The sequence below is a fragment of the Haliotis rufescens genome, unplaced genomic scaffold, assembly GCF_023055435.1.
Source record: "Haliotis rufescens isolate VD_foot unplaced genomic scaffold, xgHalRufe1.0.p SCAF_39, whole genome shotgun sequence".
Classification (NCBI taxonomy): Eukaryota; Metazoa; Mollusca; class Gastropoda; order Lepetellida; family Haliotidae; genus Haliotis; species Haliotis rufescens.
In genome coordinates this window covers 2,376,460-2,389,758 of record NW_025964101.1, presented here as the reverse complement: position 1 = coordinate 2,389,758, position 13,299 = coordinate 2,376,460, and the positions used below count along the sequence as shown (strand labels likewise).

The 13,299-nt window shown below is 42.2% G+C and overlaps 1 protein-coding gene across 2 annotated transcripts; it reads left to right on the top strand.

Annotated features, from left to right (window-relative positions):
- Positions 1-211: 211 nt before the first annotated feature.
- LOC124147177 (carbohydrate sulfotransferase 11-like) lies at positions 212-13,009 on the top strand. Of its 2 annotated transcripts, none has more exons than XM_048381479.1 (3): positions 212-334; positions 8,611-8,744; positions 11,389-13,009. In XM_048381479.1, exons 2-3 carry the CDS (start codon positions 8,612-8,614, stop codon positions 12,507-12,509), a joined length of 1,254 nt encoding a protein of 417 aa, XP_048237436.1. In that variant the 5' UTR covers positions 212-334; position 8,611; the 3' UTR covers positions 12,510-13,009. The 2 variants fall into 2 exon arrangements, with proteins under 2 accessions (XP_048237436.1, XP_046373748.2); XM_046517792.2 differs by having other exon boundaries at positions 251-481.
- Positions 13,010-13,299: the final 290 nt, after the last annotated feature.

The window sequence follows — 13,299 nt, the reverse complement described above, 5'->3', positions numbered from 1 at the left end:
AATGCCCGTGAAACAGCTGCCTACGTGTATCCTTCTGGATTAAGGACGTTAAGCCAGGATTTATATTCCACTAATCCACTGTCCTAATCCACACAAAAGAATTAACCGTTGCTAAATCTAAGAGTCTTATGCAAGGGTCTTGATGAGCATACACAGTAGCTTCTAGTTATTTTATGGTCAAACAAGCTGTGAAAGGCGTCCAGATGTTACCGCAGGAGTTGGCCAGGGCCTGTTACCGGCGTCAATAAATCATTAAGGAGACGTATCAGCGGGGCTGCTGCAACACCGGGAGAGGTGGCCACTAGGCTCCCTTGACATGTTTCCATGCGAACATGTAAGTGAAACTACACACCTAAGCACATGTTTGGCTTAACCTCACGCCCACAATGAGACGCGTGTCATCTACTATCTACCTTCTCCGTCCTGTATCTTGTCAGTCGCCAAAGCACTGAATGGGATGTGCACATCTCAAATATATAAGGTGAGTTCCATTTCGTTCCATTAGAGACCCATCTTTTCATTACTCATGATCAGTTCAGAAGGATATTTGTGTCAAATGTGAAATCTTTGCCACCACAAACATTATGCTACTTATTTATTCAACGCATGAGTGTTGAATGAACCTCTGTTCTGCAAGGATGGAACTGGATAGCACATGGACGTTCTGTTTACAGTAAAAATGTAAAATGTTTCTCCTCCTGCCTCTTCCTCCTGTTTTCGGAAAACTTCACCTCACGAAACAACACGACCCTCAAACGTCAGTAATAATGCCAGATACATATAGCATGAGGGCGAGGGTAGTTCGATCGGAATGCGAATCGATCGATCCCTATATAAGTACAATAAGTGAAGCCATTATCTGATGTCCTGGAATGCTCTAAAAGCGGCATAAAATCATACTCACGCTCTTACTCATGACTCCTTTTTATAATTGTTAATATGGATATTAATGCAAATATATTAATACCTTTTCAAAATTTGCATTATTATGCCGAAATTTGCCGAAATATGTATTTGATGTTGATGATCACTGTGGGATAATGGATCTAAATGTGCCCCAGAGCCCTATATATATATATGGTGACAATGTGTCACCTTCTGATTCTGCGTCATCGTGTCTCAAATCGCTGCTGGCGCTGTCAACTATAGGATCATGTTCCGCCCCTGTGTAGGTAGAGACCGACGTCAGGGTAAATGACGTGTCTGCAGCATAACGTGTTCCGTGTTTCGTCATCGAAACAGGAGAGGATGAGTGATAATTGATTAATGCCACATGAGCCACATTGCAGATGTTCGTGGTGGTGAAACTGTAGACGCGGTGTCCCTTATAACCATTCATTATGTCCGACAACAAGGTATCGTTTATCATGTAAGTGTACCCTTTGTGTGTCATACCCACAGTCAGTGTCATTCTAACCGAACACCAATAACATAATGTACAATCCTTCAGTTTTATTAAATACACAATTTTATTTTTTATGTATGGATTACATTTTGTATTTATATATCCATTATGTTTATAATCAGTATGCTATCCATGCTGAAGAAATGTTTCTGTTATAAAATTAGACTTTTATAAAATAATGTTGCGTGATTTGAGAGAAAAGTAATACTGTTAAATATTAAATAAAGTTGTACTTATAGTCCTCTTCCATTTCTTTGGAATAAATCCCGTGAATATCCGGGGTAGAATAGGTTTTCAGCAACCCATGCTTGTCGTAAAAGGCGACTATGCTTGTCGTAAGAGGAGACTAACGGGATCGGGTGGTCAGACTCGCTGACTTGGTTGATGCATGTCATTGTATCTCAGTTGCGTGGATCGATGCTCATGGTGTCAATCACTGGATTGTCTGGTCCAGACTCGATTATTTACAGACCGCCGTCATATAGCTGGAATATTGTTGAGTGCGTTGTTTAACAACCAAACAAATCTTTCGAATAATGTGTATTGTACGCCTGCTATGGTAAGAATGCCCAAAGTGACCAACCCTAGTGACCAGCCCTAGTAAACACCCACAGTGAACACCCACAGTGAACACCCAAAGTGACCAGCCCAAGTGAACACTGACAGTGAACACCCATAGTGAACACCCACAGTGAACACCCAAAGTGACCAGCCCTAGTGAACACCCATAGTGACCAGCCCTAGTGAACACCCATAGTGACCAGCCCTAGTGAACACCCACAGTGACCAGCCCTAGTGAACACCCATAGTGACCAGCCCTAGTGAACACCCAAATATACCAGCCCTACTGAACACCCACAGTGACCAGCCCTAGTGAACACCCATAGTGACCAGCCCTAGTGAACACCCACAGTGAACACCCAAATTGGCCAGCCCTAGTGAACACCCATAATGACCAGCCCTAGTGAACACCCATAGTGACCAGCCCTAGTGAAAACCCAGTGACCAGCCCTAATGAACACCCACAGTGAACACCCAAAGTGACCAGCCCTAGTGAACACCCATAGTGACCAGCCCTAGTGAAAACCCATAGTGACCAACCCTAGTGAACACCACAGTGAACACCCAAAGTGACCAGCCCTAGTGAACACCCATAGTAACCATCCCTAGTGAACACCCACAGTGAACACCCATAATGACCAGCCCTAGTGAACACCCATAGTGACCAGCCCTAGTGAACACCCACAGTGAACACCCATAGTGACCAGCCCTAGTGAACACCCAAAGTGACCAGCCCTAGTGAACACCCACAGTTACAAGCCCGAGTGAACACCCATAGTGAACACCCATAGTGACCAGCCCTAGTGAACACCCAAAGTGACCAGCCCTAGTGAACACCCACAGTGACCAGCCCTAGTGAACACCCATAGTGAACACCCATAGTGACCAGCCCTAGTGAACACCCACAGTGAACACCCAAATTGGCCAGCCCTAGTGAACACCTATAATTACCAGCCCTAGTGAACACCCATAGTGACCAGCCCTAGTGAAAACCCATAGTGACCAGCCCTAGTGAACACCCACAGTGAACACCCAAAGTGACCAGCCCTAGTGAACACCCATAGTGACCAGCCCTAGTGAAAACCCATAGTGACATCCCCTAGTGAACACCCACAGTGAACAACCAAAGTGACCAGCCCTAGTGAACACCAATAGTAACCATCCCTAGTGAACACCCACAGTGAACACCCATAATGACCAGCCCTAGTGAACACCCATAGTGACCAGCCCTAGTGAACACCCACAGTGAACACCCAAAGTGACCAGCCCTAGTGAATACCCACAGTGAACACCCATAGTGACCAGCCCTAGTGAACACCCAAAGTGACCAGCCCTAGTGAACACCCACAGTTACCAGCCCTAGTGAACACCCATAGTGAACACCCATAGTGACCAGCCCTAGTGAACACCCAAAGTGACCAGCCCTAGTGAACACCCATAATGACTAGCCCTAGTGAACACCCATAGTGACCAGCCCTAGTGAACACCCATAGTGACAAGCCCTAGTGAACACACACAGTGAACACCCAAAGTGACCAGCCCTAGTGAACACCCATAGTGACCAGCCCTAGTGAAAACCCATAGTGACCAGCCCTAGTGAACACCCACAGTGAACACTCAAAGTGACCAGCCCTAGTGAACACCCATAGTGACCAGCCCTACTGAACACCCACAGTGAACACCCATAATGACCAGCCCTAGTGAACACCCATAGTGACCAGCCCTAGTGAACACCCATAGTCACCAGCCCTAGTGAACACCCACAGTGAACACCCATAGTGACCAGCCCTAGTGAACACCCATAGTGGCCAGCCCTAGTGAACACCCATGGTGACCAGCCCTAGTGAACACCCATGGTGACCAGCCCTAGTGAACACCCACAGTGAACACACAGGCAGACACTGGTGAACTATGGATGTGGCACATGCGGTTCTATTCATGAGGAATCGCTAGCATGATACTCCAATACCTCATGTACAAACACAGAATGTATTGATAATCCATACACTGTAATATTCACTGGAGAGTTAATGGTTTTCAAAGCTCACACCTGTTGTAAGGCCCTTTGGTCGGAATTATTCTGGCATGTGTAAAAGTTCCACTACATTACATTTGTATATAACTGCAAAATGTTTCTTGACCATCTGATGTAAAATACCATGTTCGTCCAGATACCATCAACAAAAAATTGCTTTTATTTTCTTCAAATTTATCATTTGGTGGAAATAGGAAATAAAATGTTCAGAATGTTTGTATTGATAAAGCGCGGACTGACTAGGGATCATTCATAGAGCGGACCTGAGATTCGACCTGATGACCAGCAGGTCAAGGTGACTGGGTTACGTGAAAACTTGGACTCGTTAATGTTAAAACGAATCGCTTGGATCACTACCATGCAAACAAACCCTTCTTTTGAATACTGATATCTGACGAAATGTGGCTGATATGAAGAGCACGAATATTTGCATATGGTCTGAAGGCACATGTAAAGGTCACAGTTAAATGAGCAACGTGTTTGCTAGTGTGGCCAGCCACTCTTATTAAATATCCAGATCAGCCATTTCATTGCCACGTGGTGTCATATGTATATTAATGATTATCGTATATCATTGTCACTAGACATACTACAGCTATATGTACGTCATGTCTTTGTCACTCCGTGAACCTTGCGTGACCTTCAGTGTGTCCAAGACAGAACAGTGGACATCCATTGAATCAATGTGGCTTCTCCGGAAATTACGCGAGTGGTCACAAATGTACTTATTCATGATATTATCAACTGCATTTGACATCACACGCTTGTGTTGCATAGAAAAACGTTAACGATCGCGCACTTTGTGACATTCATGTTATTGTCGAGCATTTGTCGATTTACCCATATGACATTTAATGTTATTATTCAGTGCAACGATATCATTGTCCTTGATGCTGGGGGAAGCTTTGGTCACACCGAAGGCCGGGTTCGATTCCCCAAATGAGTACAATATGTCAAGCAGGAACAACCCCTCCCCCTACTTCCTGCTTTTATATCATATCCTGATTGTGTGTTGTTAACGCCGCACTCACCAATATACCAACTACATGTCGGCGGTCTGGACCAGACAATCCAGTGACTGATATCATGAGCATCGATCCTCGCACTTGGAATACGATGACATGCATTAACCAAGTCAGCGAGCCTGACCACCCGATCCCGTTATTTGCCTCTTACGACAAGCATGGGATGCTGAAGACCTATTCTCACAATAAGGCGCGGTTTAACTGGAATACTAAGTAAAATTGCATTTAAACTCAAGTCACTAAACTGAAACAAATCGAGCCCCCTCAAGCAAATCCTGTTCGCGGTGTTTTATCCGTTAATGTGTGACTGGATTTCTGGTCCATCACTTGATTGTCTGGTCTGTTTTCATGCCGCCGTTGTATGACAGGATTACTGCTGTGCGGGGTCAGGCAACAAATACATACCTTTTGATGCAATTTGTGTGAGTGGTGGACGCTACCTCTAGGGCAGGACCTGCTTCCCCTTTCTGCCAACACCTGGTTTCGTCACTGATTTCACGCGATCCACTCATATAATATTCAACGCTATTTTGCCTTTTACACCCAATGGGATTTGTTTAGTGAAATAATCGAGACTGGTTCTTTCCCAAATTGAAGTTTTATGGAGTGTATCGGTCACACGTCAGGTCATGGTTGTTAATGTGCTGATTTACCGTTATTCGCCAGGGACACGATGTGACTGTAACTTTCCCATGTATACGTCAGTCAACGTCTCGAACATAGAGTCCTTAGTGTGCTAATTGTGAACTGACGATAGAGAAACCGGACTCTATACAACAGAGGTACGGATTTCATTTTCAGACATTTTATCAATATTCTTATTACTTTTGTGATATTTATCATACGGCAAGTACCTGGTTCTTCAAACCACCTGTCACATGCATTCCCACATTATTACTTATTTAATGCTTGTCGACACGGGATTGGGTGGTCAGATTCGCTGACTTGGTTGGTGCATGTCATCGTATCCAAATTGCGTGGATCGATGCTCATGATGTCAATCGCTGGATTGTCTGGTCCGGACTCGATTATTTACAGACCGCCGGTGAAATAGCGATGATACAACAGGAATACACATGCAATTATTTAAAGTCGGGTTTCTTCAAACGATCTGTTATGCGTACCGAATACTTTTTTTTGGCAAGTCATAGACTTAATACTTGGCAATTTGCAATATTTACCTATTTTTCACGTGTAATATAAATAATCATTTATATGCCAGATAATGTTAGGAAGAATTTTGAAATTATGTGAACTGTATTCTTCAACTACCTTCACACGGAGTACTTATTTTAGTAGAATAAATAGGAAATTATATTCGGCAATTATGGGAACTATATTTGTCAACGTTTCTTTTCATGCGTATGTATACATTGCTAGATAAAACAGGGAAGAAAATGGCGATTATGAAGCTACGTTCTTCAACCTTTCTCCGTGTGCATACAATAAGATATATTGTGGCGGATAAAAAAGAATATTATTGTGCCGTGCCTGGCCCAGACAAGTGATACAAGTTTAATAGCTGCACGAGTACTCCACCAGTGTGTAGCTCAGTGCGCCCATTCTTGTCCCATTTCACAAAATACCATCTCTAAAAATAGAAAAATTTAATATTCTCATTCTTTATCCTACCGTCCATATTATATTTTAAAACATAACAAAAATAATTGACGTGTCTAATTAGTTATCAATTTCGGCCACCGGCCTTTGGGAAACAAAGTCTGTTAACCAAGTAATATCACGGCTTAAACAAATACAAGGCTTTACAATACTGGTTGTTTGTCTTGGTAGAGACGTGCCAGGCATGGGGCGAGCTGTGATTTACCTGTTGCCATAACTGATGTTATCGGGGACTCTAATCTCAGGGCGTGTTTAATGTTAAAGTCACACATGCGTATTAGCTGATAATGACGGGTGATAATGGCAGCCGGGGCATTTGTATGTTAGACTGACATGTGACGCATTGTCTCACTCAAATATCACTTTGTTTGTCAGCTCGTTCAAATATGATATTTAATCAATTAAATATGTCTCCTGGTATAGGTTTGTGTTCTCTCGCAACTCGGACTGTCGTGTATCGGGTGTGGTTTACCGTTATATTATAATTCAATCTAACGCCTTTGCGATTCCGCCTATAATCATAGAATAAAAGTCAAACATTACGGCGTCATAAATGATTCAGGGGCGGTTGCGTAGCCTAGTTGTTAAAGCGTTCGCTCGTCATGCCGAAGACATGGGCTCGATTCCCGACACAATGTCTTGAGCCCATTTTTGGTGTCCCCGGCGTGATATTGCTTGAATATTGCTAAAATCGGCGTAAAACCATGCTCACTCACTCATAAATGTTTCACGAGCAGTTCTTGCATCACGTAACCATTTTGTTTGTTGTTTCACGCCAACCTCAGCAGCATTCAAGCTTTGTAAATAATCCAGTCTGGACCAGACAAACCATTGTCTTTATCTGTAAATCCCGGGCTGTCGGGTTCGATGTCACCCAATCAAGCAAGTCACCTTCCTTGACCACATCCATTATTTCACGTCTTATGACACACATAGCTTGCTATTCTTACCCGGAATCTCCAAGGCAATAAGTTATTCACAGCATCAAGTTGATTATGGAAGCAATGGTCTTGCTATGTTTATTAAATCAATAAATCGATCCGGTAAAAGCTTTCTAAAGTTACAAATACTTTAGCATAACAGAATAAACTGGAGGTACACTTGGTATCACCCAAGTGTTAGCTATGAATTGTTTCTATTGTGCATACATAATATCCTTAACCTGTAAGGTAACGGGATCGTGTTATCAATTGTTGAGTATATATCTCTTTGTTACGTCCACGTATCGGCCTTAAAGGGCCAGTCAAACCAATTTTCGTGTGTGCACAAAACAAAGAGATCGGTTGTCATCACTTATATAAATTAAAAGTATTTCAGAAAATGTATTAACCTACTGATGTTTTACCCCAAACTAAGTGATTCTTTACTCAAGTTTGATTGCTCTTTACAAATGCACTTACACAATATAGAGAGGATATATCGTGGGATTATGGGGATAAAGTTTGATATACTGATATACTGTGGGAGGAAAGCCCGAAGTGATGCAGGTCTCAGACGTTTACCACTTCGGTGAAACCTACGAACACGGGTATGGTGCTGACAAACCTAGAAACATAATCGCGGCGAACCGGGATTCGAATCCACAATCATAGGTTTCTGGCATGCCCAAGGGACGCAACTCTACACAGCGAATCGCGGCGCCTTAGACGACTGTGCCACCCGTGCCCCCTCGCCTCTTACGACAAGCATGGGTTGCTGAAGACCTATTCTCACATTAAGCCGTGGTTTAACTAAAGTACTACATGTAAGTAAAACAGTGTTTAAACCCAACTCACTTAACTGAACCCAATCGAGCCCCCTCCAAGCAAATCCTGTTCGCGGGGTTTTATATATCGTGTGACTCGATATCAGGGCCAGTTAGGAACGATGACAAGGAATCAGCAAAGTGACCTAGCCTGATCTCCCGATCCATTTAGTCGCCACCTACGACAAGCAAGGGTTATAATACAGACGTACTATTTCAGCATGAGGTTCGTGTCTCTGGTTCTCTGGTTGTGTTGGAGGGAGCTAAAAAAGAACTATGCCATCCTTGTCCTGCTGGTTCTGGTGGTGGCGGGACTCAACCTCACAACCGTCATCCACCAAGATCATCAAGCCAGTAAGTATGAAGGAATGTTTCTCATGTTGACTTGTAATACATGCTCTCTTGTTTGTTTTCAGAACAATTGCTTTGCCATTGCATGTGTTTGTGACGGAAGTCACCGGTTAGGGCAGGATAAGTTCACCTTTTCGCGAACACCTGGCATCATCACTATTTGCACATGATTCACAATCTGATGATCTAGTCGTAATCCTCCAATGGAGATGTCTTATGAATATGGATGGGGAAACTTAAATACTTTCGAATCCCAGAATCACTCTGACTAAAATCATTAGTTTGTCAGCACTATGCCCGTGCTCGATAGTTTCAAGTGGTTAGAGTCCAGCTGTGTGCTTTCCTCCAACATTAGCTGACACGCCTAGATATAACTTAAATACGTTTCAAAACCCAACTCCCCAACTCGCGTTAATTGAAAGTTGAAAGTATTTTCTATCTACTTTTACGTGTCACCACGTAGGGCCGTTCATGATATAAGCTATATTCGAGAAATAAATAATTGCCTGCCAAAAAATTACATTGTTGCAAGATGTTTTTTTACTTTAACAAACATTCAGGCTAATAGTTTTAAATGTAAAAAAGTATCTGGTTTTCTAGCTGTAGCTGAAACATATCTGCATTGATATCTACTTACCTCCACTAACAAATCTGACGAATAAGACCTAGCACTGCTGTTGTAAAATACTATCAACATTTAACACAGTTACATGATATATATCCAGATCACCACTATTATCTGTAATAAGTCTATTATATCTAATAATTACTGCTCGAAATTTAGTACAGATAAAACTTGCCAAATGACTGATGCAAACACAAAAGGGACCGAACATTTAATATTCTGCATAGCTGAGCAGATCAAAGCTTGCGTAAGACTCATCCAACTGGTGATACAAGCAACACAATCTGTATGAATAGTCCCCTTGGGCTACTTGTTCAGGCCAAAAGCGTTGGCGACGTGAAAATCCAAAATGGCCGCCATTTCGTCAAGATGGCCGCCAGTTGCAAGATAAATTAATGTTTACCTCTTAGAAACTGACACAGTTATCCGATTTAAAACATCCCAGAGTTGATTTATGTTTTCTAGTATGTCCACACTAGTTTTGCAAGGGTTAATACAGTTAAGCATTTTGGTACCTTGAATCTTTGTTGTATTTAAGACTTACGGGCAAACAAGGTCTTTTCCTGGTGTAAATCACCAGTGAACCAGCAATAAATCTTTTATCTGAAAATGCTTTGAGTAAAGTACAAAACAGTAAGAGTTTGAAGCTAGGTACATGATAAAAGATTGAATATTAATGTTATTGGACTACCTTGACTCAGCATGGGGTTCAGTGTTAGCTGATTTATACAATTTATATAGTGTCCCAAAGCGAACTTAACCGCCCCATTTGGTTAGATAGCTGCGGCTGAATTGACAGGATGTGCCGGCACGGGAGAGTCGTGCCAAGGAAGACAGGGCTTCAGTCTTCCTGATGGTGTACAGATCGCACGGGACATGGGTGATACTGGATGACCCATCGGACTAGATGTTGAGTAGTTCTTTGAGCCTAGTTGTTTTCCATATTTAAAAGTGTATTCGGTGAAAAGTGGGAAAAATGATAAACCATCAGTCTCTCATCTTAAACCTTCTAAAGTGGAATCTAAATGGCAAACTGATTGGAGCAAATATTCCCTTTATCAACAGCACAATATTGATGTCTTTCATCGCCATGAATCATGAACAGTATAGAGCAGGATGGTTACAAGACTGCCACAAATGATCCATTCTTACATGCTTTGAATTCTCTACCAATAATTCTTGATCCAGTCGGACCAGATGACGGTGGTGGTATGGAAGACACGTCGAGACAAAAGAGCAAAATATCATGAAAGCTGCAGCTGATGTGTAATACTACCAAGGTGCAAGGGGCAAGGAAAGGGCAATCTTCCAGTAAAATATTAAAATGTGATTCACCTAAACCATCTAAACGCTTCATATGTGAGAAAGTTGTACGAACATCTTTATTGAGAAAAGCTATGACCATGCAACTAAATCACAGACGATATGAATGCGCCACGAATCTCAGTGATGGAAGACTTCTCGCAATACACAGTGGTTGGGATGTTGTGATACAGGATTTAAAGTATCACCCTTGCTCGTCTGGTAGGATTGTCACACAGAGAAAGAGCTTGTCTTCTCGAACTGAGAAACAAAACTAAGCAGAGACGACTTCTTCTAAAGGACAGGCTTCTCGCACAGTTGCCTGAACTAGAAACTGATAGAAATGAACGGAACGTACTTCTTCTCTTCCCAGAAGAATTACACTCCTTTCCTTTGTGATGCTTCAAACAACATTGGAACTATTATTCTTGCAAAAGATGAACATTCTTGTGCCAACATGTGTGTCAAAGTCAGTTTGGATGGGAAGGATGTGTTTAAGAAATCATTCCAATAATCTACTAATTGAAACAGCAGGAATGGTATCAATGGAACCACTGACTCGTTCATGTTAGCTTCAAGTGTTACTAGGACACGCCAAGCTCATAAAAAACTACATGCCGTCACTACAAGCTGGAGGCAATATCCCCCCCCCCCCCCCCCCCCAGTATTTTTAGAAACAAAAACAGTTGTTAAAATCGTGTATTTGTTTTTGTTTTTCAGGACAAGTACCGGCTCTTCCCGAAGAAGTTTTAGATACAAGACTGGTGGGGGTATCTAAAGATCAAATATACAAAGAAAGACTCCAGTATGTAAAGAGTGAATGTCGTAATTCTAAAAACGGTTCAGTGGATAAAGTATTCCGCCATGACAACTTGCATTTAGCCTACTGTCCTGTAGCCAAGGTAGGCAGCACCTTCTGGAAGAGAGTGTTTATCTTCTTGCATAACGACACAGGTACAATTCCTGTGAAGTCTCCCTTCGACATCCCTCGGGTATTCGTGCACTATGGAAAGAAAAACAAAACACAGGTTTCTCCTCTAGATGAATTAACCAAGAAGACAATCTTTGGCAATTACACCCGTTTCATGTTTGCCCGTGATCCTTATTCGCGATTGTGGTCTGCATACCTTGATAAGTTTTTTCTTCCCGACTTCTGGAGAAGTTTTGCACTGCATATAACAAGACAACGACATGACTCAACAATCGAAGCTAGGAAGTGTGGCAGTGATGTGAGTTTCAGCGAGTTCCTTCAGTACGTAGTCTCTCTTGTGCCAGAAAACATGAATGAGCATTGGCAGCCCATTCAGTACAGATGCGACCCGTGCCAGTTTAAGCCAAACATCATCGGAAAGCAAGAGACGTTTGGTGATGATTCCAGGTATATTTTGCAGGGAATCGGAGAGGGGTGGATTATGAATGAGTTTGATCAGAATGCACATGTTGAAGAAGAACTTAGTATGCTAATAGATTATAATTTTCGTTTAATTGCAAAAAGCCGGTTTTATAGGAACTGTACATCAAGAGTAGACATAGCCAGGAGGTTATGGCAAGTGTTCCAACTGAATGGGTACCTACCTATCGAAGAAACCGCCGAGAGCGTTGTAAATAAACTGTCAAAAACCTTTTTTGATAGAGATATGTTTAAGAGGTATGTTTTGAAAGTATATCGTCAAACTCCGGCTGAGGAAAGGAGGGGATGGAAACAACAGAGAAAGGAGGCAATAATCGGGGCATACAAAACCGTTCCTTTGAAACTTATCAAAAGTATTACTAAGTTATTCTCAAACGACTTTGAATTGTTTGGATATGATACTGCACCTCCAGATAAGAGAGACGCATAATCAAATTTACACGTGGTATACATTTATCAAAGTGAAATCCAAGTGTACGTTGCATTCGTTTGCATGTGTAAGATCTGCATCACTTCGAACTTTCCTCCTACAAGCTGAGATGCTGTGACTTGACTGAGATAATTTTCAAAGCAGCGTTAAATCAAACTCAGCTGATCATGCTCGTGTTTGTAATCGGCACTGAGTTGTCTTACCACTTGGCTATAAGGTCATAAATGTTCCTCATGTATCATAAGAGACGACTGAAGTGGTGATCTAGTGTCACAAATACTATAATTGGGATAACCTTTCTTAGTAGAGTACTCATTCTAGTTCTTTTTTGGGGTTGAGTCCAATTCTGAGGGGTACACAAAGTACATGATCTAGACTACATGTTATCAGATTTTTATTTTTGTGGAAGCATCGGTGGCTGAGTGGGTTAGATCGCTGACTTTGTGTGCTGGCGACTAGGTACCTCACCCTGAGAGTGTAGGTTCGAATCCCGGATGGGACTCGACCCAAAAATGTACTCAAATTTGTAATTTTCTAAGAAACTGTAATGCCAAATATAACATGTATTACATTTGACCACTTTCTAAATGGCATGGTGTATTCGTGATATGGTGGTTATATTAGGCCTTGTTGTTGATAGTGGTGCTTATTTGGGAATGTCTTCTAGTCAGGTTGTGAATGAGCTGTCCACAGCATTTAGCAATATTCCATCCATATCACGGGAGGGGGAAACCACAAATTGGCTTCACAGCTGTTTTGGAATAAGACCATCGGCGATTTAACCATCAGG

Bases quoted from the DNA above. Each gene is read 5' to 3' on its own strand.
- LOC124147177 (XM_046517792.2), top strand. From the start codon at position 453: ATGGGATGTGCACATCTCAAATATATAAG. The intron at 482-8,610 runs GTGAGTTCCATT...GTACTATTTCAG, and splicing joins GCACATCTCAAATATATAAG to CATGAGGTTCGTGTCTCTGG. The intron at 8,745-11,388 runs GTAAGTATGAAG...TTTGTTTTTCAG, and splicing joins CCACCAAGATCATCAAGCCA to GACAAGTACCGGCTCTTCCC.